Source organism: Panicum virgatum, chromosome 6K, assembly GCF_016808335.1.
Source record: "Panicum virgatum strain AP13 chromosome 6K, P.virgatum_v5, whole genome shotgun sequence".
Taxonomy (NCBI): Eukaryota; Viridiplantae; Streptophyta; class Magnoliopsida; order Poales; family Poaceae; genus Panicum; species Panicum virgatum.
In genome coordinates this window covers 1,785,468-1,811,614 of record NC_053141.1, presented here as the reverse complement: position 1 = coordinate 1,811,614, position 26,147 = coordinate 1,785,468, and the positions used below count along the sequence as shown (strand labels likewise).

General features: G+C 48.1%; 1 protein-coding gene and 1 pseudogene across 1 annotated transcript; both read left to right on the top strand.

The window, feature by feature from the left end:
* The first annotated feature begins 4,884 nt into the window (after positions 1 to 4,884).
* LOC120713849 (probable methyltransferase At1g29790) lies at positions 4,885 to 6,961 on the top strand. Its single transcript, XM_039999827.1, has one exon. The coding sequence runs from the start codon at positions 5,531 to 5,533 to the stop codon at positions 6,872 to 6,874; it is 1,344 nt and encodes a 447-aa protein (XP_039855761.1). The 5' UTR covers positions 4,885 to 5,530; the 3' UTR covers positions 6,875 to 6,961.
* Positions 6,962 to 8,119: 1,158 nt separating this feature from the next.
* The window catches only part of LOC120713848, a 36,731-nt pseudogene continuing 18,703 nt past the window's right edge, over positions 8,120 to 26,147 (top strand).

Sequence of the window (26,147 nt, the reverse complement as noted above, 5' to 3'; positions counted from 1 at the left end):
TTTGAACAGAAGGTAAGTACGCGTGCTCCTCTTATATGCTTCGGCCGGCCGATGACTCGAATCATCATGCTGGCCCAATTAATCCTTCAATTCCTGTCTACCTCAATAGATTTACACCACTTGAAAACCAAACCTAGTCTAGCTGATTTGATTGATTTGCCCCAGCTACCTTCTCCATGAATTCGTGGTACGCATATACATCTACTCCTGAACCGATAATCTTTCGGAAGTCGGTATATGTATGGTGAGCAGGATCTTAGCAGATACCAGCAGGGATGTATCTGTCCTTTTTTCTGAAAAGGAATGTGTCAGTGAAAATTGTTTAATTTAGCTGTAAAGAAATGATTAGGACCTGTTCGGTTAATCACATACCAAGGGAATTTTTTGTAAGGATTCAATCCCATCCAATCCTCTTCTATTCCCACTAAACCTTTCCCTCAAATTTTCCACTAAACAGAACAAACCCTTAAATGGAAGCATTTTTACATTTTTAGTGAACAGAGCCAGTTGGAACATGCATGTCGTGTAAACTCGGTACAGCATACTATATATATACACTTGATTTTGCTAGTTTGTGGACACAGGTCGATCGGCATTTACACTTAGGATGTCCTTGTGGGGAAGTCTTTCCATGCATGCATGCTGGTAATTTAAGGCATCTGCCGCTGATGCTCGCTCCAGCTAGTGCGCCGTAGCACAATTAACAATAGTACAATACGGCCTGTATGTGTATATAGTAGTAGCAGTGTCCTTGTGGGCTTTGGAGGAGGTTAGAACATCTCCATACTCTCTGTTGTACGATCATGCATCACTGTGATCAGTCAAGGGATACCCGTGATTTGTACCCATGCGCATCTGTTTGTCGGTCTGTATCTGCATCCTTTACACATCGACAAGGGAAGAATTTTCAGTAGTATGTGCGCAACTGTGCACAAATATATATGCTGTCTATAAAGCAAGAGAGATGAATACTCAACTTACTATACAAGAATCAAACATATTAATAGGAGTGCAAATGGGTGATCCTTAGATGCACCTCCGTCCCTCTTTAATTCAACATTTTGTACTACTTTTCCAAAATAAGATCCCATTTTGAAGAAATAATAGTGCAAAATTTTGAACTAAAGACGGCTGGAGTTGCGCCTAAGGATCGCCCATTTGCACCCCTAGACATATACTTGTCAAAGAAGTGGAGATATAGAGGCTAAGCCTATGCAAAGTTTGGTACAACCCCACCCCAGGAGCTTTTTGATATGTTCGTCACCATACAACCATGCACTGATATACAGCACAGCTAGCTATCCATACTGATATTCCCTTTGCACACCTACATACATGTGATCTTACAATTCGATCGAGCAAAGAGACCTAATGTATATAAAGTTCCATAACAAAAGGATAATTTTCCTAGATTTCGGAATAAGGAATCATCGCTATTCATGCAATCGTGGATGGTAGCTTCCAAAGCACACATGCACCTTAACATGATAACGACATCAATGAGAAGTAACACTGCAGATTATTGGATCTTCTTTTTCATCCCCTCTCTCTCTCTCTCTCTCTCTCTCTCTCTCTCTCTCTCTCTCTCTCTCTCAATTGTCCTATCGATATATAGTTCTCACTCTTAAAGGTGCGCAAAGGATAGATCATGCAAGGTATACAGAGTGGCTAGCTAGATTAGGAATACGTGTTGACATTCTATATATATAAACGTGTGTACAGGACAAGAGAAAGGTAGAAGGGTAGAACAGGAAGTCCCCCTATTCTAGATAGAAGCATGCATGCATATGCATGATCATCTCGCGTGTGTATGAAATTAACACTTCTATGGTGATAAGAGACTAACATTCTTGTTTATTTTTAAGCAAAACATGGATCTGAATAAATGGAAGATATATAATTAGACGCTTCTATATATGATGTATTGAATCCCTACCTTAATTACTTGTGGCTTCCTGGAACAACTGATCATGAACATCTTTTCAACAAGAAGAGCTTTATTTCCTTTTACTACCACATGTTCTTCTATTTTTTCTCTTTGTCAACCTACTTTTTCTTTTTAATTAACCTTGTACTAGCAGACAAATTATTTCATCTAAGATTAAAACCATGAGACAAAAAGTTTTCTTCCCAATAGTCAAATAGACTATTCCAAACATAATATGTAGCCGAAATTTTATGGCTGGCAGCTATTATTGCATCAAAGCTAATTACAGTCAACGAATGTAACACTACTTGTTCAATCTCAACAATGATTCTCTGATAACAGTATGTATAGCGCATATACTTTTTATGTATTGAATATAACTTATTATTTGCTACAGTTGATTATGAAGGCTAGATGCATCGCGTTTCTAAGTAATATAATAGACCTACATTATTAATTACCATAATTTCTTAAACATGCGGGAATATAACTGATGTGCACACATTTAAAATTTGCGTCATTCAGAAAAATACCAATCCATCGCAAGAAAATAGCACATAAACCGCGCATTGTTGATCGAGCAAGTTGCATACGAATCACCAGCTAGATCGAAGGCATTAATGGATGATAAATTCTTGTTCCTCCTTCCACATGATGCACCTTTCAAATTGAATTCGTCAAGCGGACTCCATACGGCAAGAACAGTCGCCACTCGGTTATGATATGCTAGGAAACATGTATGCGACAAAATATATAGGTGGCGTAGATTTTACTAGATCGCTACAGATTCTTTAGCGAAAATCATTGAAAAAAATTGATCCATGGAAATTTAGTTGATTTCTTCGACCAACCATAAATGTGTATGAAAAGTTCAATGTATGTGTTAATATGTTGACTGTTTGAATGTGATGGCATAGTTATCTTAATTTACTTGAGATGGATCGATGTGACCTAGCAATTGCACCATACATTCTGTGGATAATTGTCCAGAATAACTAGTGAATTACAACTCTATTGTACGACACTTGGTAATTGTAACTTAGGTTACACGCAAGGAAAATGTGGAGTGACCGGTCTCTCAACTAGATGTGTACAAAGAAACAAATTAAAGTAGGTTTGCGCGTGCCTAACTTTGCTATTCTTGCCACATATTCCAGTCCAGTTTCCACACAGACACCTTGCATGACAGTCTATATAGGCTATATATAGCTTACTTGTAAGAGAATCCGTTCCGAAATAGATTTCAGCAAATATATATTGGTAGTAGATTAGTACATGAAGAAATCAAATAATTAAGATGCAGCATTGTGCTGTGTTCTTTGGTTAATTGGGCAATAGAAATAAGCACAGCTAGCAGCATGCATGAAATAAAGAAGGCATGCGTCAGAGGTCGTCTACGATCGATGGGGGATACAAGGACGGACGGAGGAGCGGCTGCTAGCTAGCGCGGCTGGGCGGCCGATCAGTCGGTGGGGGCAATTTAGTGAGTTCGGTGACCAGGCCCCACATGCGATGCTTGCCTTTAATGCGGCACCGCATGGCGCATGGAAGGACCAAGCAAGGATGCCCTAGCGATCAGGAAGACTGTTCCTATTGGTCCCCGGCCCGCCCCATTGATGGATCCCCGCCCGAGAGTGATCGCGCGTCCTTCCATCTATCTCTCACTGCACTGCCATCGATCTCTTTGTTTTTCTTTTCTCATCCTCTGGAGGTCGTCGATCGAGTCCAAATTCTAATCGCCGTGGTCTTTTAGTTATTAGGACCTGGCCGGCTGATTGACCTTAATTATATACCATAATAATCTCACCTTTCAGAAGTTCTAGTAGCAATATAATAGATGTTACGAGTCATAGGCGTCAAGCAAAAAAAGAAGAGAAGCGCAGTCAACAACGACAGAGATTTGAAGAGAACAGCTAGCCTCCACACCCCGTCACTACTAGAAGCTAGCTAGCAGCGAGATCGATCTTGTAGACAGTAGGTACGGTACTGCTTCAGTGTAGTGTATGCAGGGAAAATTTTCTTGGCGTAAAGAAAAATGAAAAAAAAACGATAATCGCGACCGGTTTGTTGAAAATTTGCAGCAATGTCGAATCGGTGCCCATCTCCCTTCTAATCCACCATATGTCTTCTCATTTCTATGCATTGTCATATCTTATTTTTCTTGTTAGATCGTTTGGAGATGATCTATAGATTATTTCGTGTACGGTTTAAGAGATTTTTTTTTCCAAATTTTGTCTAAAAGAAGAAAAATGTAAACCCAAATTTTTTTTGAGAAATCTGATAAACGAGTTTGTAGGCAACCTCCACTAGTACACAATGAGCCTTTTGTCTCGGGCTACAACCCCTCTTGATCCTGGTTTTTGAACATGAGTCCGGGACAAAAGGTTCCGACCCTTTAATCCTAGGTCAATGTGCAATGCATTGCAAACTCAGCGGAGCTGTGATGTTCGTTTGTTGTCATGGATGTCATTCTTGGCCACAAATTCTCTAGCTTCATATATAAAAAAAACGAGGAAGATCAATGAGCACTCTCTCATTTAGTAGTACAGTTGCTCATCATCAGTCGATGGAAGAGACGACGGAGGAGACTTGGGTTCTCCGGGTTAAAATACCATACAGCTTGTCAGTGAACTCTCTCGTTCCATCCAGCAGCATCGAAGTCGTCTATATATCCAAGATCTCAACCTATTCAAAGAGACTAAGAGATCGAGTAACCAACGTATGCACATGGACCTTGAGACACCAATAATGTTGTCTTCCTTTGAGGCTAGCTCGATCTCTGTAAGTTGGCTCTCGACGGACCGGCCGCGGCCGGTCAGCTCATGGTGATGGCCGGAGAGTCATCAAGTGTGGCGGTCCAGTTAGTGCAGGCGCCGCCGCCACACGTACGCACGCCTTGGCGCGTTTACTAGCTAGCTAGCTCCATCGTCGTCTTCTTCAATTTTACTCGGACCAGCCTGCCGCCGTCCTCTTAATTGCTGTCAACGCACCTTGCCCTGGCCTTCATCGGCAGCCGGTCATCAGAGTATCAGACACACACATGACGCGCGCTCTAGCCTCTACTCCATGGATGCATGACCTGCTTGCATTGCATCCGGAGATCTGCTGATCAACTATCGACTGGTGGGGCTGGCAATGGCGGACGAGACGGGTAGGACTGTAGGAGCTAGGGGACGACGAGGCAGGATGGGAAGGGGAGGCAATCCGCCGACGAGAGATGGGTTATCAGTGGCCCTCTGAACTGAATACGAGACAGTTGCAGTAGCGGTTTTGTTTTCAGTTCAGAACTCTGCCTGATCAGCAAAGCTCCGTTCAGGTGTATCCCTTTGCGTACTACCAGGCGGATGCAATCTCGAAGCAAGCACACAGCCCTCCGAAGCCAGAGTGCAGACTACTCCACCAAGCACGCGAGATCGGAAGCAAACAAAGCTTCGTCGTCGTCGTTCCCCTTTCCTCGCGTCCTAAGCAACCCAAACAAATTCCGCCCTCGGATTCGATGGAGAGTCAAGTGAGAGCAAGCTGCTGCCCATCCTAGCTGCTTGAATTGTCCTGTTTCGTCGCGAGCGCAGCTTGAGATCAGGCACGGTGAGAGCAGCCGCCGCCATGGATCAGTGCGACCCCCACGGCAACGGGAAGACGAAGCCGCCGCCGCCGAGGCGCCGGGGGTGGTGGCAGTGCAGCACGACGGCGGTCACGCTGCTCATGTTCCTGCTCACCAACACCGTCTCCATCGTCGTCTCCTCGGGCGCCGGGCCCTCCCTCCTCCGCCGCTACCGGCCTGCCACCCTCCGCCTCTGGGACGGCTCCGCGGCGCTGCTCGCCGACCTCACCGCCACGCAGGCCGCGCTCGACGCCAGCCGCGCCGAGCTCGCGGGGCTCCACGCCCGCGTCGGCACCGCCAACGAGCTCCTCCGCACGCTCCTCCACGCCATGGCGGCGCCGGACGGCGCCGCCGCGGAGCAGCAGCGGGAGGAGCTCCTGGCGGCAGCCGGCGGGTGGAGGCGCGAGCTCGCCGGGGAGCTCAAGCTGGCCGTCGGGCCACTGCACTCGCTGACGAACGCCACCGGCGGCGACGAGGCGGCGGCCGTGTTCCCGGCTCTGGGCCACGCGTGCGTCCGCGTCCAGGACGACCTGGAGCGCTACATGGCCTACACGCCCGGCGGGGAGTGCCCGGCCGACGAGGCGCTGGCGCACCGGCTCATGCTCGGCGGCTGCGAGCCCCTGCCGCGACGCCGGTGCCGCGCGCCGTCGCCCAAGGGGTACGCGCACCCGCTGCCGCTGCCGGCGAGCCTCTGGGCCACGCCGCCGGACACCAGCGTCGTCTGGGACGCGTACCCGTGCAAGAACTACTCGTGCCTGCAGCAGGCGAGCACCTCCTCCTCACCCGGCGTGGCCGGCTGCGACGGCTGCTTCGACCTGCGCAAGGCCCGGTGGGCGCGCGACGACGGCGCGCTGTCCTACTCCATCGCCGCCGTGCTCGCGGCCCGGCCCAGCGGCACGGTGCGCGTCGGCCTGGACCTCGGCAGCGGCGGCGGCACGTTCGCGGCGCGGATGCTGGAGCGCGGGGTGACCGTGGTGACCGCGGCCGTGAGCGCCGGCGCGCCGCTCAACAGCTTCATCGCGTCGCGGGGGCTCGTCTCCGTGCACGTCACCGCCGCGCACCGGCTCCCCTTCTTCGACCGCGCGCTCGACGTCGTGCGCGCGAGGGCGGGTGGCCTCGGCGGCGGCGTGATGCTGGAGTTCGCGCTGTTCGACGTCTACAGGGTGCTGAGGCCCGGCGGCCTCCTCTGGCTGGACCAGTTCCCCTGCCCCCGCGCGCAGGTCAACGCGACGCTCGCGCCGATGCTCGGTCGCGTCGGGTTCAAGAAGCTCCGGTGGAACACCGGCCCGGGGAAGGAGAAGAACCAGTGGTACGTCTCGGCGCTGTTGGAGAAGCCCATGGCATAAGGAATTTGTGGTTGTCATAATCCTATTATGTAATCTTGATTTCTCCTTGTCTCTCACACTTTGCACGAAATCATATTGTTCTCTTCATTTTTTGCTTCATATATATTTTTTTAATTCGCTCTCCCAAAACTCTCTCTCTGTGTGTGTGTTTTAAAAAAAAGGAAGATGGCAATTTTGTAGCATTTCTCTTCTCACTTTTCTTGGAACATTTCCGGGGGCTCCTATATAACTTCCACAAGATGCATAAGCTATGCATCTATAAAGCCCATTAGGCCCCAATTAGATTTAATATTTTTAGTAAAAAGATCGACATTTCAAAATAGTAGATTCAATATTTTTACAAACCTATTTCAACATTTGGAGAGAACAGATTCAACATTTCTCAAATCCAGACCAACATTTTTCCTCAACTTGTCTTCTTCGGCGACGGTAGCCGTGGCAGCGGCGACGCGTGGCGAAGCCTCCGCGTGGCGGCATGCGGGGGACGGGGTGCAGCTGCGGCGGCGGGAGCGGGGCGCGGAGGGCCGCCGCGACAGGAGACGGCCGCGGAGGCGCGAGGCGGCGGGAGCGGGGCGCGGAGGGCCGCCGTGACGGGAGCCGGCGGCGGGAGCGGGGCGCGGAGGGCCGCCGCGACGGTGGGGCAGCGGCGCGCGCTGCAAGCTATGGGCGGAGGCGCAGAGGCGGTGCGGCAGTTGGTTGCTCGGGGACGGCGGCGGCACATGCGGGTAGGAAGGAGGCGGCGGGTAAACAGTGTTAGGGTTGAGGGAGGGAGTGATGAGGATCCAATAGATATGATTTATTGCACGAATCTCAAATACTGGAAGATGGGGAAGAAAAAATCTTTCGGAAGATATATAGGATCCACAGAGCATTTCCCCTTCTCCCCAAAGGCCGAAAGGGAAAATCTCAAATGGGCCAAGCCCGTTAATAATTGAAATTTCCCCTTCCTAGTTCGGCCCACAAACTGGAGGAACGGCCCATCAAAGTCCCAAATAGCTCTGCACTTGTCGTCTCCGCTCGCTTCCACCGCCGCCGCCGCTGCAGCGTCCGCCGCCGCAAAGCCACCCACCAGTAGCCACCACACCCGCCGCCGGAGGCCACCACGCGGCAGTGGCGCGCCACCATCGGACGCCGCAGCCAGCCTAGCGGCCGCACCATTCGACGCCCATATCGCGAGGGCTAGCCTTAAACCCTAGTTGTCCCCCTCCTCCCACCCGGATCGCCGAGCCGCGGTGGCGCGACAACATGGAGGTGCCTCCGGAGAAGCTCGACGCCCTCGCGGGCTGGTTCGCGCAGTCCCTCTTGCTCGACGCTGCCACGCGCCGCGCCGCCGAGAAGAGCCTCTCCGCCGCGGAGTCCTTCCCAGGCTTCGCGCTCGCGCTCCTCGGCCTCGCCGCGTCCCCGTGCCACGACCTCCAGGCCCGCCTCGCCGCCTCCGACCAGCTGAACAGGCTCCTACGCCGCCGCTGGCCCAAGCCCGGCTCCAAGGCCGAGGACCGCCTCCCGGTCTCCGACTGCGACCTCGTCAAGGCCAACCTCCTCCAGCTCCTCCTCGCCACCCCGCCCCTCATCCAGGTGCAGCTCTCCAAGGCCCTCGCCGTCGCAGCGGCGTCCGACTTCCCCACCAGGTGGGAGTCGCTCCTCCCGTCCGTCGTGTTCTCCATCAGCAACGCAGCCAGCGCGGGGGACATCGCCGCCATCAACTCCCTCCTCACCGCCGCGGCCTCTTTCTTCTCCCACTTCCGCAACACATTCGACAACAACGCCCTCCGCCTCGACCTCAAGTACTGCCTCGACAGCTTCGCCGCCCCACTCCTCGAGGTCTTCCTCTTCGCCTCCGGCCGCCTTCAGGAAGCGGCGACAAGGGCCAACCCGGCCGAGCTCCGCCCCGTGTTTGAGTGCCTTTGCCTCTGCAGCGAGATCTTCTATTCGCTTAATTCCATCGACCTGCCTAAGTTCTTCGAGGATCACATGCAGTAGTGGATGACACAGTTCCGGGCCTTCCTCACCACATCCTACCCACCGCCTGTCGAGGCAGATGGTGTAACACCCCTGGTGTTAATCACCTTGCATTAAGGCTGAGCACATGATTAACCTCATTGTTAGCACTGAGTTTGCATACATAAAAATGTTGGATAAATTTATACCAAAAATTTTCACATGAGATCCTTTAACAAGTTTTCAAAATGAAATCAAATCAAATTCTAGTTTAAGTATCTAAACACATGAAATGACAAGTTCGAGTATGGTTATAAATTATATTGCAATTTTGAAATAATATGAATTTGAATTCGCAAAAACTGAAACCAATATTACTAAAAATTTATTTTGGCTCGGTCAGGACCGGTCTGGCCGGTGTGACTGACCAGTCTGACCGGTTGCCCACGGCCTTATCCATTTGTCTTGACCCCATAAAGAATAAAACCAATCCCTCTCTCTCTCCCTCACAGCTCACTCTCCCTCTCTCCCTCACGTGCACTCTCTCCCTCTTCCTCCCTCACGAGCTCTCCCTCTCCCTCATGAGCTCCCTCTCTCTCTCTAATGCCATAGAGTGCAAATCTCCCGTCCCAAATCCATCTCAAGGCCAAGGAGACTTCAAGATGGCGTGGAGCACCTTCTCCTCCACATGCTCCTCCCCAGGGAGCCTTGGATTTCAAGTTCTTCGTGTGGGAAAAAGCTCGTTCAAGGTACTCCAACTTGTGCCGGCCCAATTTATCTTTCTAGGAGGTCCTAAGTGATTTCCTTTGGTCAATCATCTCTACATGCATCCCTCAACTAGGATCTAAAAGGGTTTCGATTTTGGTGGGTTAGTTTTTCTCCGAGGAGGACTTTTTTTTGGGCGATTTCTGTTTTTGCTGAAAATGTACTTATCGGGACTTCCTATACTTTTGTCGGGACTTCCTATACTTTTTATTGGGTAAACCGAGCACCCTTTATCGGAACTTACCTAAAACTTCCGGCGGTTGTCGGAACTTCCTTCGACTGGGTCGGAACTTTCTATAAACACTGTGTAGCAGTAATTGCAAAATACGTAGAAAATTGTAGAAAAATCATAAAAATGCAAAACCAATTTCCTTAGCTTTGTAATTTCATGATCTATATGATAGAACCATGAAATGTAATATTTGGAAACTTTTTATATACAGTTTTAATTATGGTACATAAATACTTCTATAACTCATTAATTGCATAAATGGAGTTAGGAGTTTGCTAAAAATATAAAACCCATTTGGTTAACTTTGTTTAGACTCGTGTAAGGTTTAATTAACCTCCTCATGTGTAGTCCATTGCAAAAGTTGCAAGTCTAGAAAACATTGTTTAGTACGTGTAGGTTTGTAGCTTCTTAATGGTTGAGTTTATCATGGGTAGGCTTAAATAAATAGTCTTAGTGATAAGGACTAATTTCTTATATGAAAAGTTAACTCTTAAATATGAATTGTTCCTAAACTAGCATATTTCCCAATCAGTTATGGGATCATTTTTAAATAATCCTTCAGGGCTGTCTAACTGTTTTAGCTTCCTAAGTATTTCTTCTTTGAATTTACCTAGAGGTTGGTTATAAGTAAAGAAAGAATTTAGTAGTTGTGGCTCGCAATGTGTAAACCTAGAGCAAGCCTCGGTTAGGACCGGTCTGACCGGTAATGTAGCCAATATCAATATAGAATGGTATTTGCGCTACTTAATTTTGTGTGCATTTAATTGGCATATCATATGCATACATGTAGAGCTCGTAGTGAGAATGACGTCTACGAATGGATCGGGAAGCTCCGGATCGGAGAAGAAGGATTAAGAGGGAAATCGTGAAGACCCGGCCCAATGGTCGGAGGGGCCCAAGGCCGAAAATAATATTAACACTAACTTAGTGTTACCCTCAGGCAAGCCCCGGTGCATGTTCTAATATTTTAAATTTATGTGTTGATGCAAAAATCAACACACTGGAATCCGAGGGCAAGTGTTCGCCAAACACGAAAAAGTCAACCAAGCGTGCCAGTCAATTTGACCTGAAATTGACAAGGGAGAAAACGAAGTCAAATTCGAGAGCGTATCGGCTGGGATTCTGAATATCTCTCAGATGGGCGTACCCGGTAAGCTTTGCCGATACTATCGACGACAAAAAGATATTAAATGCAAGTACGTAATAAACGAGCGTATCGGCAGGATCAGCCGATACACTAAACAACAAAACCGGTTTTGAACAGCCGATCGTGTATGTATGACAAGATCTAAACTACGAATGTGTAGCTCAGATAATGTGAAGCTAAAAATAGATCTAAACTAGCTCTTGAGATAACAAAAGTGTTACTCCAAAACCTAAAGCCGATCTAATATGTTTTTAGATATGATAATGGCCAAAAAGTATAGGAAAACCTACAAATCTAGCCGATGTCGATAATTGGTGAATAAATCTAGACGAGACTGCAATACGCCCGGAAGTCAAAGACTAGATAAACTTAATAACTTTTGAATAGATTTGAACGAAGCCATAGCGATGCGCTCGGTAGCTAAAGCTCAAATATACTCGGTAAAATGAAAACTCACCAGCAAATCAAGTTGCTCGAATGTGAGACGTCCTTGATCAATTTGAAAGAACTAGTCGAAAAAAAAGAAATGGCGAAGTCGCCGAAAAAGTGCAAAGGAATTGTAAAGTTTGTTATATTGGATGTGTATCAAATCTTTCCGGTCCCTTACAACTGATATATATATAGCCTAGCGCTATCAAGTCCTAGTCGATTACGACAAACATTACTTGACTTAAAAGAAAAGACTATCTAAAGATAAACTACTTTAAATACTACAACCGAATCATCAAGATTCTCGTAGAGTCCGGATCCTCCCCTCCTCCCTTGACTTCATCGGCAACTCTCCATCGGCCGGATACCAGAGCTAGCGGATCAGCATCTTCAATGCATATTCTTCTGGCCCATCGGACGGACTCCATCGGCTGATTTCAACACTGTGCAACTTTTGGTTTCTTCTAAATCGGTCACCTCCTCTTCACAAAAATCATCTTCCTTGACACGTGTCAAAAAATGGTGTCAACACATGCCCCCCAATTTCGGAGTAATAGATCTGTTACTCCGAAATTATTGTTAATCATTACTGCCAACGTTCAAATTTATCTAAATCTCCCAATCAGACGGTGTATCGAATCCCTATTTTGCCCTCGAGCAAAGGTTATAAATATCTCCATCTTCTTCTCCGCTGGCACTTCTCCTGTAGCACCTCTGCTTCGTTCTCTGTTCAAGAACACACTCGCTTTGCCGCCGCCACTGCAGCTTCCTAGGGTTTCAAGGATCCAAGTCCAAGAAGTCCCCCTCCGGCAATGGCTTCCATCTCCGAGATCCCAGAGGTACGTCTCTTTCCTCCATCTGCATCTTTGCCCCCCATTCTTTTTCCTATTCCTTCAGTCGCATTTCTTATTTCCACCTTCATTTTTCAGAATCTTAGGGGTAAGGTTCATCCCACTAGAAAACCAATCCGGCATGGTTTGCTTAGGTCCCATGGGAGATCCAGATCCAACTAGTATAATTAACCTGGAAACTAGCAGGATCCCTCTTAAGTCCTCCAACATGAACCTAGATTGGACTCCAACCTTCAGATCTTGGCCGAATGTTACTCCCGGATGGAGAAATTGGTTCCGCAGAATAGCGAATTCCCAAAGGACCAATTGGGAACAGTACGATATTAGCCAATGCCTGAACCTATCTTTATCGGAGATGATCAGGAATGAGCCGATGCTCATATCGGCCTCTTACTTCTAGTCTGATGCCCTCAACGCATTCATGTTTAACCATGGACCAATGACACCAACCCTGATGGATGTTGTGATGCTCACTGGCATGAATATTCATGCTGTCGATAGACCTTTTCGTTTGCTAGAAAAAGCATTTTTCAAGATTGAAACCAAAAGCATTGGCGGGTGGAAAGGATATATCGGTAAGAACATGAAGACTGGATCAGTATCTGTCAGAGAGCATACTGCCTTTCTCAACATGTGGTTTGAGAAATTCATCTTCTATGGCAAAGCAGTTGGTCCAACAAACAATAATCTCAAGTTGGCAGAAAATCTAGCTACTGGCAATCCTGTCCCTCTCGGCAAACATCTTCTGGGGTCAGTTTACCACCTGCTTCATCAAGTATCATCCATACTCAGAAAGAACCAGATGATCACCAACTTGGGAGGCCCTTGGTGGTTTATTCAGTTGTTGCTGCATATGTATATGCACAAAACTATGACAGTCGAATTGTCAGAGATAGAATTCTCATCAGAAAACTTCTCTGAAGAAGAAGAAATCGTCACTCGCTGATGCACATCATTCTTTGAAGCAGCTATCATGATTGCTAATGATCCCAAGACCCTTGGCATTACTGACTTTTTCAAGTCCTTCTACAATGGGTTCCCAGAAATCTCCACTATCTGGTTTGCATATCAGGATGAAAAAGTCATGTATGAAAACCCCTTCAAGTTCTAGCTCGACTCATGGAAGACCGATGAAAAAGCCACCAAGATCATGAAGGAAATAATTTCCCCAAGAATTCTGCCAATTAACTTCATAGCTAGCAAAGATACCCCTAGCTATGAGTTTTATAATCCATCAGTGGCAGCCAGAAAATTGGGATTTGGCCAAGTACCCCCTTTTCCCTTCTTTGCTAGCAAAGTTCAGTTTAGAGGAGCCCTTGACAATAGCTCTCTCTCTCTTACAGTCGGCTGAAAGACCTGGAGCCTGACGTAGATATGACACTTCTAGCCGATTGGCAGATTGCACCTTTTTGCCACTACCCCTTTCATCCAATGGTGGTTTGAATGGCAAGAGCATATCTTCTGCAAATCAGCCAATCTATACTGCATGGCTCTGGATAACAATTATCCATCAGGTGAAAATGAGGTAAAAATTAAAATACCTCCCATAATATCTCTTAACATCTTTTGCTTGCAGCCTTTAACCTCTACCCTTTGCAGAATGATGATCGGAATCCTCCAACAATCAGCAGGAGTGGCAGCCGATCAACTACGCCTTACCAGCCGATAAGCCAAACATCGGCTATCGTGCCCCGACTCTGACAGATGTGGCCACTGGGAAAAACGCAAGGTATCTTACACTAAGGTAACAACCCGTAAGAAAAAGAAATCTCCAAGCCAATCTTCAGCAGCAACAGCACATCAAACAGATGTTCTGGTTGATCTTCCTTCTTCCTCTTCAGAAGGTAAAAACCTGAACTCTTATGATTTCACTTTATTTGAATGACTGATCATATTTTATTTCACAATTAAGATATTCCTGAACATTAATCTGGAGGGGAAGAAGACCCTCAACGCACACCTCCTCCTCCATCACCCACCATTCAGGTATGATTCTGCTTACTCAGTAAGTATCTAAGTCTTTTCCCTTTGGTTTATCAGGTGCAGCATTCACCTCCAACTCCCAGGAAACCCAGGGCGGACTCTCCATTGATACATGTACGATTTCAGAACTTGCTCATGAACATATTCTGTATATTTCTAACAATTATCCTTCAGCTTGCCGACCAAGCACTATCTGAATTACTTGGCCAGCCAAACACTGCAATTCCGAACTCTTCATTGCGACCCCTTGTCCCTGTTAGTTCTAATCTAGAAGAAATATGCCTGAAGCAGGTAAACAACCATTCTTTCTGTTGGCCGATCCCATTATTCTTTTGTCTCCATCGGCCATCTCAACTTTATCTTCTTTTCAGGCACAGGAGTCTCCGGACAACAGCCTATTCTCCTTCCAAATCGGAGCTACTTCTCAGGAAGAGGGAGAAGAAACATCATCAGCCGATCCCATTGTACTGTCGGATGAAACCAAGGCCAAACTCCAAGAATCCCTTCAGTTTCTGAATCAAGACATCGGCCAACTAATCAAGAATGCACAGCCGATCCGAGACATCTTGGAAGAACTGGAGGGTAAGCTTCCAAAGCCGATCGAAGAGGCGTTAATTCCTGCAGCCTTTATCGAGAGTCATCGTGCAGAATTCAACAAGGCCCAGAAACAACTCGCCGATCGTCTTCAGCAGGAAGAAATCATCAAGCAAAGGGATAACTTCAAAGCTTTAGCAGAATCGGCCATTAGTGAGATCAAATCTCTGAATGATACCCAGGCCAGCATTCTGAGAAATAAGGCAGCATTGGAAGCTGAACGGGATCGTCTTCTGCAATAACTTAATCGGGTAAACCAAGCAATAGACATCGCAGATCACGATCTTTCTCAGATTTCACCAGACATTGCCAAACTCGAGGAAGATAAGCAAAAGCATGCTCGTCAAGCATATCAACTTCACAAGAGTTTGCGGCCGATTTCTGGGTCATCAGTAGATAACAACCAAGTAATTGAAACCATTGATCAAATCCGCCTGCGCGCGATAAAAGTAATCCGGGAAGCTCTAGGATTACTGTAAAAACATCTCGTGTAATCTTCAGAATCAGTAGGCAACTTAATCTCAACCCAGAAACTTGTCTTTATGATTTATTGCTCTAAGGGCGACTCATATCGTATCGGCCATGTTACAACCGATGCATTTGACTTGCAAATCGGCTTTCACATATTTTTTGCACTAAAGGCAATACTTTCTAGTATTGGCTATAATTTACAAAATCCGGCCGATACTACAATCGGCCATACCCCTCTTTGATCAAGACTCATCCGAAGAATCTCCTGACTTCACCGATGTGACTTCATAATCAGCCATTCGAAAGAAATCCTTCTCCCATGCTTGACCAGAAAGACAATTCATCCGATCATAACTAACTATATGGGTTTCAGCCGATGCCACGCTGAATGACGAATCGGCCGATACTAATTCAACAGTATCGTCAACCCACTGAATCAAATATTAATGCATAGTAGATGGAATGCAACAATTGGCATGTATCCAGTCCCGACCCAACAGTAAACTATATGAACCTTTGCCATTAATAACGAAGAAAGTAGTGGAAGGGTCTTACTGCCAATTGTGAGATCGACGCATAATGCCCCTAAAGCAGGAGATATGACTCCTTTGAAATCCTTAAGCATCATATCAATTTTCGTCAGATCATCTTGATTCTTCCCAAGCTTGCGTAGCATAACATAGGGCATTATATTCACGGCTGCACCTCCATCAACCAGTATCTTCGTAACAGGCTTGCCATCAACGAATCCTTTCAGGAACAGTGCCTTAAGATGCTGCCTCTTATCATCTTCTGGCTTCTCAAATGTTGCTGGCAATTGTTCCAAATTTAACTGTGCCATGGCTTCCTCTAATTCTGGTTCATGATCTTCATCATCTGGCACCATAAACTCTTTCGGCATTATGAAAACCATATTAATTGACGCAGCGGATGATCCAGAATTTTGATCACTATCGGCTCTGGGTTTAGCACGCCAAACTTGTGACCTGATCCCTTTCTTGTGCAGATTCTGTTCTTGCTCTTCTTCAATGATCTCCAGCTGGCGTAACCTCTGAACATGTCGCTTCTGAGACCTGGTCAAACCTCCTGGGCACCATTGAGATTGATCCGTGCGATCAGGCTCATGTTCTGGATCTCTTCGCATCGGCTGATCATCTTGTACTCTATCATCGGCCATCTATTCTAGCCGATCATATACAGGTACTCTTCTCCCAGCAGGATCACATAGCATTGTCCTGTCCCCCCAGTCGATCATGCACCGATACCCTTTTTCCTAGCCGATCATGCACAGGAGTGCGTTCACACCGATAGGGCTCATGACGTGACCTTTCATATGATCGGCTGCCTTGACCATTGCATTCGGGACAATCATATGCCGAAGGCAATGTCAACCCTTCTTTCCAGCAGTAGACAAAGAAAGAACACCTCCAATGATCTTGCTCGCGTCGCTCTTCTTCTTCTCTACGCTGCCGCCTTTTACGATCACGCTGAAACTTGTTCAACAGCATTTGAGACGTTACACGTCTATGTGGTGCCGATGAACGTTCAGCATCTCTCATCGGACCTTTTCCTTTGATCTCATCGGCCGCTATCTGTGCTTTAGGATCAACAGCTCCAGATTTCTTGGCCGATGATGACGTCAGAATCTTAGCTTGAGAAGAACCTTCATCTCTGGCCACATCAACTATGTTCGTGGCGAAAGGATGTCCGTCAATCTTCATCGTCTTCTTAGGAGCCTCAAACTTCAATCTCCCTTGTTCGAAAGCCATTTGAATCTGCTGTCGGAAGACCTTGCACTCATTTGTATCATGCGATGTGGAGTTGTGCCACTTGCAGTACTTTATATTCTTGAGCTCGTCCTCTGATGGAATCTTGTGATATGGCTTCGACTTGATCAACCCTTCCGACAATAACAAGTCAAAGATCTTGTCGGCTTTGGTGATGTCAAACCCATATGACTCAGGCTCTTTCTTCCCAAACGGACACGTCACCGGTTTCTTGCTATTCTGTATCCACTCAGCCGATGCGACCGTTTCTTGCTCCTCTTCAGACTCATCATTAGCAGAATATTCCACATAGTTGATCTTTTTCTGAAAGGGCTTCTTGGACTCGTAGGATGGAGTCTCTCCTGTCATCCGACTTGCAATCTGGCCAATACTTTCAAACTCCTGTGATGCATATTTATCTTTAATGTGCGGCAAGAGCCCGTTAAATGCTGCATCGGCCAACTGCTGATCGGACAGAACCAAACTGTAACATCGGTTCTTGATGTCTTTGAATCTTTGGATAAAAGTAGCAACCGATTCATCGTTTCTTTGTCTTAAGCCGGTCAAATTGGTCAACTTTAACTCAGTAATCCCAGAGAAAAAGAACTGATGAAATTGTCTCTCTAGATCGGCCCAATATAATATGGAATTTGCCGGCAAAGTGGTGAACCAAGCAAAGGCCGATCCAGACAAAGACAAGGAGAACAAACGGACTCTGAGTGCATCCTGGTTGCCCGCTTCTCCCAACTGTAGAAGGAACCTATTAACATGTTCCATCATATAAACTTCTCACTGCCCTGAGAACTTCGTGAAGTCAGGCATCTTATACTTGTGTGGGAGAGGAATCTGATCATAAGCTGGAGGATAGGGAGTCTTGTACATAACAGACTGTTGTTTTGGCCTCAAACCAAACTGCTCCCTCATCACTTCAGCTATCTTCGTGCTCCAATCAACTTGCGGCTCAACTATTGGCATTTGCTGAGGGGAAATCGTACTCACTGTATTGGTCATCATCGCAAGTTGTTGAGCTACATGGTTCATCGACTGTCCAGCCGATTGCATCTGTTGTGCTTGCTGGGCTATCCGATTAGGTGTCTGCTGAGTCATCGTCGGCTGTGTAGCTGATGGGTTTGCCGATTGTTGACCAGCAATATCCATGTACGGCACATTGACACACCGTATCTGTCCAGTTGCTTGATTGTGGAATACCCAGTTGATTCCCTTCTGATGCGGAGATTGCGACAATAACACTTCTGAAGGAGACTGGGGTTGGAGCAGGATAGCAAGACGCTGCTGTGGGGTCATCGGCGGTGGCACCGATGCATTAGATTGTGCCATCTGTTGTGGACTCCATGCGCCTTGTGCATTCAGCTGTGTTGCCAATGCATCCTGTTGTACGCCCATCGATTGAATGGCCGATGGATCAGGCTGAGAGGCTATCGACTGAGAAGCCGATGCATTAAACTGCATCTTGGGTGGCGTAGAAAAAAAAAATCTGGATGCATACCATACCCAGTAGCAGGATCCCATCCTTTAGGAAATACGGACGCAGATACACCTTGCACAGTTGTAGCAATCGGCGGCGTGGTCGAGTAGATAGGATCTGTCGTACCCGCCGATGTTATAGTAGTCATCTGGGGTGGAGTTTGACTGTTGCTTGTTCCTGCCTGGCTATTTTGAGCCGACAGGGCTGCTGCCATAGACACCTCTAAGGGAGTATATTGCATCTGATCTGGTTGTATATAACAAGGACCCATGCACCCTGGTAACGTGCCTTCAGCAAAAGTCTTGACCACTGCATTGTGCACCGTGTTGCCCATGACTGTTGCACTCTTGATGAAGGCTTGTGCCACAGCCTGGCTAACTGCGTCTATCAGCTTGCTTTTACGTTGAGCCTCTGTCAATGGCTGGAAAGATAGAAGATTAACTTCTTGATCACCTCACCAGATCTGTTGACACTGTACGACTTGAGGCATTCACGTTTGAATTTCTCCACCAGCTCTTTATATTCCTTCTTTTGTTCTTCTTTGAGCTTATCTTTAGGAACAGGAATCTGGTTTTCTTCACTAACTGCAGATTTATCAGTAAGTTCCACCATGTTGAAGCTTTCGTGTCCCACCGGGCGTGCCAAAAGATGTGTTGACGCAAAAATCAACACACTGAAATCCGAGGGCAAGTGTTCGCCAAGCACGGAAAAATCAACCAAGCGTGCCAGTCAATTTGACCTGAAATTGACAAGGGAGAAAACAAAGTCAAATTCGAGAGCGTATCGGCTGGGATTCCGAATACCTCTCAGATGGGCGTATCGGCAAGCTTTGCCAATACTATCGACGACAAAAAGATATTAAATGCAAGCACGTAATAAACGAGCGTATCGGCAGGATCAGCCGATACACTAAACGACAAAACCGGTTTTGAACAGCCGATCGTGTATGTATGACAAGATCTAAACTACGAATGTGTAGCTCAGATGATGTGAAACTAAAAACATATCTAAACCGGCTCTTGAGGTAAAAAAGTGTTACTCCAAAACCTAAAGCCGATCTAATATGTTTTTAGATATGATAATGGCCAAAAAGCATAGAAAAACCTACAAATCTAGCCGATATCGATAATTGGTGAATAAATCTAGATGAGACGACAGCGATACGCCCGGAAGTCAAAGCTTAGATAAACTCGATAACTTTTGAATAGATTTGAACGAAGCCACATTGATGCGCCCGGTAGCTAAAACTCAAATATACTCGGTAAAACGAAAACTCACCAGCAAATCAAGTCGCTCGAATGTGAGACGTCCTTGATCAACTTGAAAGAACTAGTCGAAAAAAGAGAAAAGGCGAAGTCATCGAAAAAGTGCAAAGGAATTTTAAAGTTTGTTGTATTGGATGTGTATCAAATCTTTCCGGTCCCTTATTACAACTGATATATATAGCCTAGCGCTATCAAGTCCTAGCCGATTACAGCAAACATTACTTGACTTAAAAGAAAAGACTATCTAAAGATAAACTACTTTAAATACTACAACCGAATCATCAAGATTCTCGTAGAGTCCGGATCCTCTCCTCCTCCCTTGACTTCATCGGCAACTCTCCATCGGCCGGATACCAAAGCTAGCGGATCAGCATCTTCAATGCATATTCTTCTGGCCCATCGGACGGACTCCATCGGCCGATTCCAACACTGTGCAACTTTTGATTTCTTCTAAATCGGCCACCTCCTCTTCACAAAAATCACCTTCCTTGACACGTGTCAAAAAACGGTGTCAACATTATGATACCTATATATGTCTCTATTACTTGTGCAGTAGGTTTAGGAGTTGTTTGGAACCCTAGTTGCATGATCCCTAGGTTTCCTTGAGTTATACTAGTATGTATATGATGTTAGAAGTGCTATGCTTAATGGTTCTCGGTAAAAGACGAGTGATCCCTTGTCACTCGCGATATATAAGATGTTTAGAAGTCGAGTAATTTCCGGTTACTCGCGAGATGCAAGATATATTACTATTCAAGTATATGAGTTGTTGAATTTGATATGGAACGAATGGAGAATTGAGACCGAACGGGAATGATGATGTATAGGTATGGCAGCAGGGCAATGTTTCTGGGTGTCTTAGTCCCGTCCGTGTCGGTTAAGGACCGCACTGTTGTTGGCCCTGCTGATCATATTTGAATTGTACTAACCGCATACCGGGAGTAGGAGGTAGTCGAAACCGGTAAGCCGAGTACTGCTTTGCTTCGAAAGTACAGGAACCCGCACCCAACTCCTGGGGTAGTCGAGTAGTCGCGGAGAAATGTGGATGCATTGTTTACTTTTGGTGGTCTCACGTTGAGCTCGGTTGACCATATGTCGTTGGACTGGTTCCTGTAGTTCGAGGCGGGGAGGGGAAAAGTTGGTGCGTGGGGTCCGACGGGGCTTTTACGTGCTGTGTTGGTTAGGTTTACCTTGCAAGGTTAAATCGGATCGATTCGCCGTCAATCGCTCTCGGATATGAGCACCTTGATCACTGCGTTGTATCGTAGTGTTATGATGGGATGATATATATATATATAATTGAACACACTGAATTATTATTGATTGCACCACCATGTTTGTTATAGTTGGTTCCTGCAAATATTAGATTAGAGTTAAATTATATAGAATCTAGGGCTAAAATAATAAAAGTAAGGAATTACTTTAGTCGCTTTTCTGCAAAATAACCACCAGCCAAATGTCTTGCATGTTTAGGTATGTGGGCTAAGTTATACCCACTGGTCGGGTAAGTCTTGCTGAGTATTAGTTGCTCAGGGTTTATTGTTTACCCTATTTCAGGTTTAGGAGCTAATTAGGTTTCACATCGGTGGGCTCGATGTGGCGCCTTGTCTTCACGTCTCGGTAGTTCTCGACTTATTTCGTTTGTTTTATTTATTCTCTAGTAAAAATGCTCTGTAAGTTAGTTTCTCTTCCGCTGCTATTTTTTCTTTTGTATATTTTAAATTTAAAGTTGTTTTGTAAAAGTCTTAATATTATTTACTATTTTTGTAAGATTTTATCATGCTGGTACCTTCTGCGCTCGCCTTCGTGCGAGACTTCTGGTGTGTTTCGATCGGTCTGTGGGTTGGAAACAACCTATCAAGTTACACTTAATTAAGCTAATGCGTCTGAATTGTTCAATTGATGACGGTTACGCTTAATCAAGCGTTTTAACTCGACGGGTCTGTCACAGATGGTGCCGCGGATGCCCTGCGTGCTGCTGTCTGTGATAACCTGCAGCTCTATATGAAGTACGAGGAGGAGTTCAAGGCGTACTTGAAGGAGTTTGTTGAGGCTGTGTGGGGGCTCCTCATGGTGCAGACTGCTTCGCCATCCCACGGGCAGCTTGCCGTGACTGTGATAAGGTTCTTGACTACAGTTGCCGAGAGCGTGCACCATGCATTGTTCGGGAGTCCTGAGGCGATGAAGCAGATTTGTGATAGTGTTGTCGTGCCTAACCTGCATCTGCGGGATGAGGACGAGGAGGATTTTGAGGGAAACTGGGTGGAATATGTCAGGCGTGACTCGGAGGGGAGCGATTCGGATACACTCAGACGGGCTGCGTGCCGGTTGCTGAGGGGGCTTGCGGCGAATTACCGGGACCAGGTGGCTACACTCGTGTCAGCTCAGGTCCAGCAGATGGTGGCTGCATATACAGCTGACCGGGCGAACAACTGGAAGGAGAAGGATGCTGCAGTATACCTTGTCATTGCTCTTATGCAGAAGCCTGGTGCTACAGGCGGTGGGGCACCTGTGGTTGACATGGAGAGCTTCTTTACATCTGTGATTGTGCCTGAGCTCCAGGCCCCTGATTGGCAGTCTGAGCCAATGCTGAAGGCAACTGTCCTCAGGTTCTTGAAGGAGTTCAGGGATCAGATTCCCAAAGCCACTGCACTGGCTCTGCTTCCAGGTGCGGTGAGGTTCCTGACACGAGTCCAATGTTGTTCACTCATATGCTGCGACCTTCATCGAGAACCTGTTGATGATCAAGGATGTAGTCCCGGTACCAGGGTTGAACACAGTGACCAGATCTCAACGTTATGTTGCTGCTGATATCAATCCGTTTGCCCCACAGATCATTCAGAACCTGTCCACAGCCTTAAGCTTTCCTGATTCACACGAGAACCCCTATCTGATGAAGTGCCTGATGCGGGTGCTTGGGGTTGCTAATATAGCTGGTCAAATTGTTCATCAGATTACTGCTCGTCTTGTAGGCATTCTCATGGAAGTGTGCAATAACCCCACGAACCCTGACTTCAACCATTACTTGTTTGAGGCTCTGGCAGCAGTGATTTCTCGGATTGGTGAGCAAGACCCAGCACTAGTACCTGCTTTTGAGGCCAGTCTCTTCCCAGTGCTCCAGAGGATATTAGTTGAAGACATCGCAGAGTTCTGGCCGTATGCTTTTCAGATATTTGCACAACTTGTCAATTTGAGCCACCCACCTCTCTCACCAAATTACATGCAGCTTTTTGGCGTCCTTCTCAGCAATGCCACTTGGGACCGACCACCATGTGTTCCTGCCTTGGTTAGTTTGATGCGAGCATTCCTTAGGAAAATTCCAAATGAGCTAAACCAAGCGGGCAGGCTTCCAAATATCTTAGCAATATTCCGTAGTCTCCTCTCACGAAGCAGCACTGAAGATTCTGCATTCTACATGCTTAACACGCTAGTGGAAAATGTAGGCTTTGACATTATGAATCCTTACATGAATGAGATATGGAGTGCTTTGTTTACTCGGCTACAGAGTAGACAGGCAGTGAAGTTTGTAAATTATCTAGTGGTCTTCATGTCATTAGTGCTGATCAGATATGGATCAGGTGTTCTTGTCAGTTCCATTGATGCAATTCAGCCAAATCTTGTCACCCAAATCCTTCAGCGCTTCTGGATTCCCAATCTTAAATTGATCAAAGGGGCTCTTGAAGTTAAGCTGACAGCAGTTGCATCAACAAAGTTGCTTTGTGAGTCTGCGGTGCTGTTGGATGCTGCTGCAGTCGAGTGCTGGGGCAAATTACTTGACAGTGCTGTCATGCTGTTGTCCAGAACGAATCAAGATGGAGCACAACAAGAGCAAAACGGTGGTGCTGATGCAGTGGATATTCAGAAGACATCGGGTTATTCTATCTCATTTGTACGGCTTCAGTATGCCGGAAAGAGTGAAGATGATCTTTTGAAAGAAGTAAATGATTCAAAACAGTTTCTGGTCGGGACGAGGCCGAGGATGCCTTCCTCCGGCAACACCCTGTTGCTGAGGTCCTCTCCTCCCTCCCGCCGCCGCCCTCCTCCACCTAGCTGCCTCCCTGCGCTCATCCCCTCTCCCCAATCCCCTTCTGCTGTGCCCCCTTGCTCGCTCCTCGCTAAACCTCCTCTGAAGTTGCCTCTGCGTCTTCCCCGACGAGGCTCCAATGCTCGGCGCCCCCCTCCCGCCCCAAAGACTTGGTCCGCTGCGGCTCTACCTTCCGTCGGGAGCCGGGCCAGTCTGCAGCTTGCGTTCTCGCCTTCCCCACCCGGGAGCTCTGGGCAGCAGCAGAAGCGAGGGCCTTCCTTGCCGTCTCCAGGTCAGCGATTCCGTGACTTCGTTCTCAGCAATTTTCACTGTTCCGTGGTCGTTGCTTCTCCTTCATCTGCTCCTCTCTCCCCTGCTTCTCTCTGGGTGACCTGTTCTTGCCCAAGTAAACTTGCCTCCGCCGACTTCGTTGCCTCGGCTCTCTCCTTCTGCCTCTCGACGGCTGCAGCGCCTTTCGTGGTTTGCGACTGCGGCTCCATGGTCTACCAAACTTTCGTGGCCAACCAAAATGTCGCTAACTTCCTTTGCGCCGCTGGCCCCCTGGTCGTCGGCGAGGTGTCGTTCGTCTTCTTCCCTCAGCTCGTCTTGGCCAAACGGTACTGGGATCAGAATTCGAAATTTGAAAACCCTGTGGCGACTAGCGCGAAGCGACCCGCCCACCCGGAGTTCCCGGGCTCCTTTCTCCAACGCTTGCTCGCGGGCCGACCTATTGGGCGCCCTCTTCCTTGCAGGCCTCTAGGCCGTGAGCAGGGGCGCGGCGCGCTGCCCCCTTTCCTCGCGCGTTCCTCCCCGGGCCCTGCTGATCACCTTCATGATCCTGTTGACTGCCTTTCCGCGGCCGCCCCCGCCTCCCGCGGCATGCAGCTGGACCCGAGCATCGCTCCTTCCCTGGGCAAATCCTCCTCCATCCGGACCCTGTGCCTCTCGATCCCGGTGCACTGTTTCAAGCATGCTCTAGTTAACAGTCGCGCTTCTCCTGGCTCCGGCTTAACTCCCCCTGTCGTGGGAGCTGCTGTGGCCATTCCGTCCACTAGCGCTAACCCTGTTAATGACACGACTAACCCTGTTGTCAGCATGCCTCGCCCTGTTGACGACATGTCTCTCCCTGTGGACAACATGCCTCCGCCTACCTTCTCTGGTCAACTTGACCCTGACCCGCTCCTAATCGCTGCGTCGCACGTCGCGTTGTCTAATCATCGGACGTTGCGCGCGCGCTCGTTTCGGGACGCGCTCCTCTCTCCTAGCCGTGTCCTCCCTGCCTATAAAAGGGCACCACCCCCATGCCTCCCTTCACCAAGCTCTTCAGCTCAGACTCGTTGCTTCCGCTGCCTTTCTCGCGACCACCTTGTGCGAGACTGCCGTGACCCCGTCTAGTGTCGCTCGTGCAGACGCTTTGGGCACCGGCATTCTGAGGGTAAGTGCCGGGGGCTCTCTTCTTCTCCTGGTCGTTTTCCTTCTCTCGCTCATCCCTCCCTGTTCCACAGGTCGATGTCGTCTGCTTTCGTGCACCACCGCTCCCTCGCCCGCTCCAGGAGCCCCCCTTCACCCCCTCGGACCCGCGCTCCTGCTCATGGCTGCGGCTCCCCCCTCCCTGGCATCCCCCCTTGGCCCCCATCCCACTGGCTCGATCGCTGGGCTGGGACGATGGGTGAAGCTCTGCACCGTCAGGAAAGGCTCCTGGACGCCACTCTCCCTCGCCTTGGCATGCCGGGCAGCACTCCGTCCCCGTTTCGCCGCTCGGGTGCTGCTGTGGGCGGCAGCGGAGGCGGACCGTTCGGATCCGTGCGTGGCGCAAGCACGGACGATCCTGAGGAGATCGAGTCCGGTTCTGATAGCAGCGACACGCTGCCTGAGGAGCCATCCCTCCCTTCTTCCCCTGCGCCTGCCCCATCCCCGGGCTCCTTCATTCCCGTGGAGCCGGCCGTGAACGACCATGCTGAGGTGTTCATGCCTCCAGGCGCCATGACCTGGAGCCTCAAGTTCGTCTTTGTCTACATCGAGCCTCTTGCCGTGAACCCGGGTGCTGTCATCCGCCATGCTCTCGAAGATGTTGCTGGCGATCCCTACTACCTGCTGCGTCCTTCCTCCCGTGGTGCCATGCTGCTCGAGTTCCCCTCCCCTGAGGCGCGCGAGGAGATCGTTCGTCGATCCCCGTTCCAGTATGGCAACCGCCGTATTGTTGTTGAGCGGCATGAGAACTCCGACAACCGCTTCTTCATGGACTTCAGCTTCTTCGCCGACGTGGCCGCCACCGACTTCCCCATCGAGCACTGGTTCGAGTCCAACATCCGCGCCGCCTTT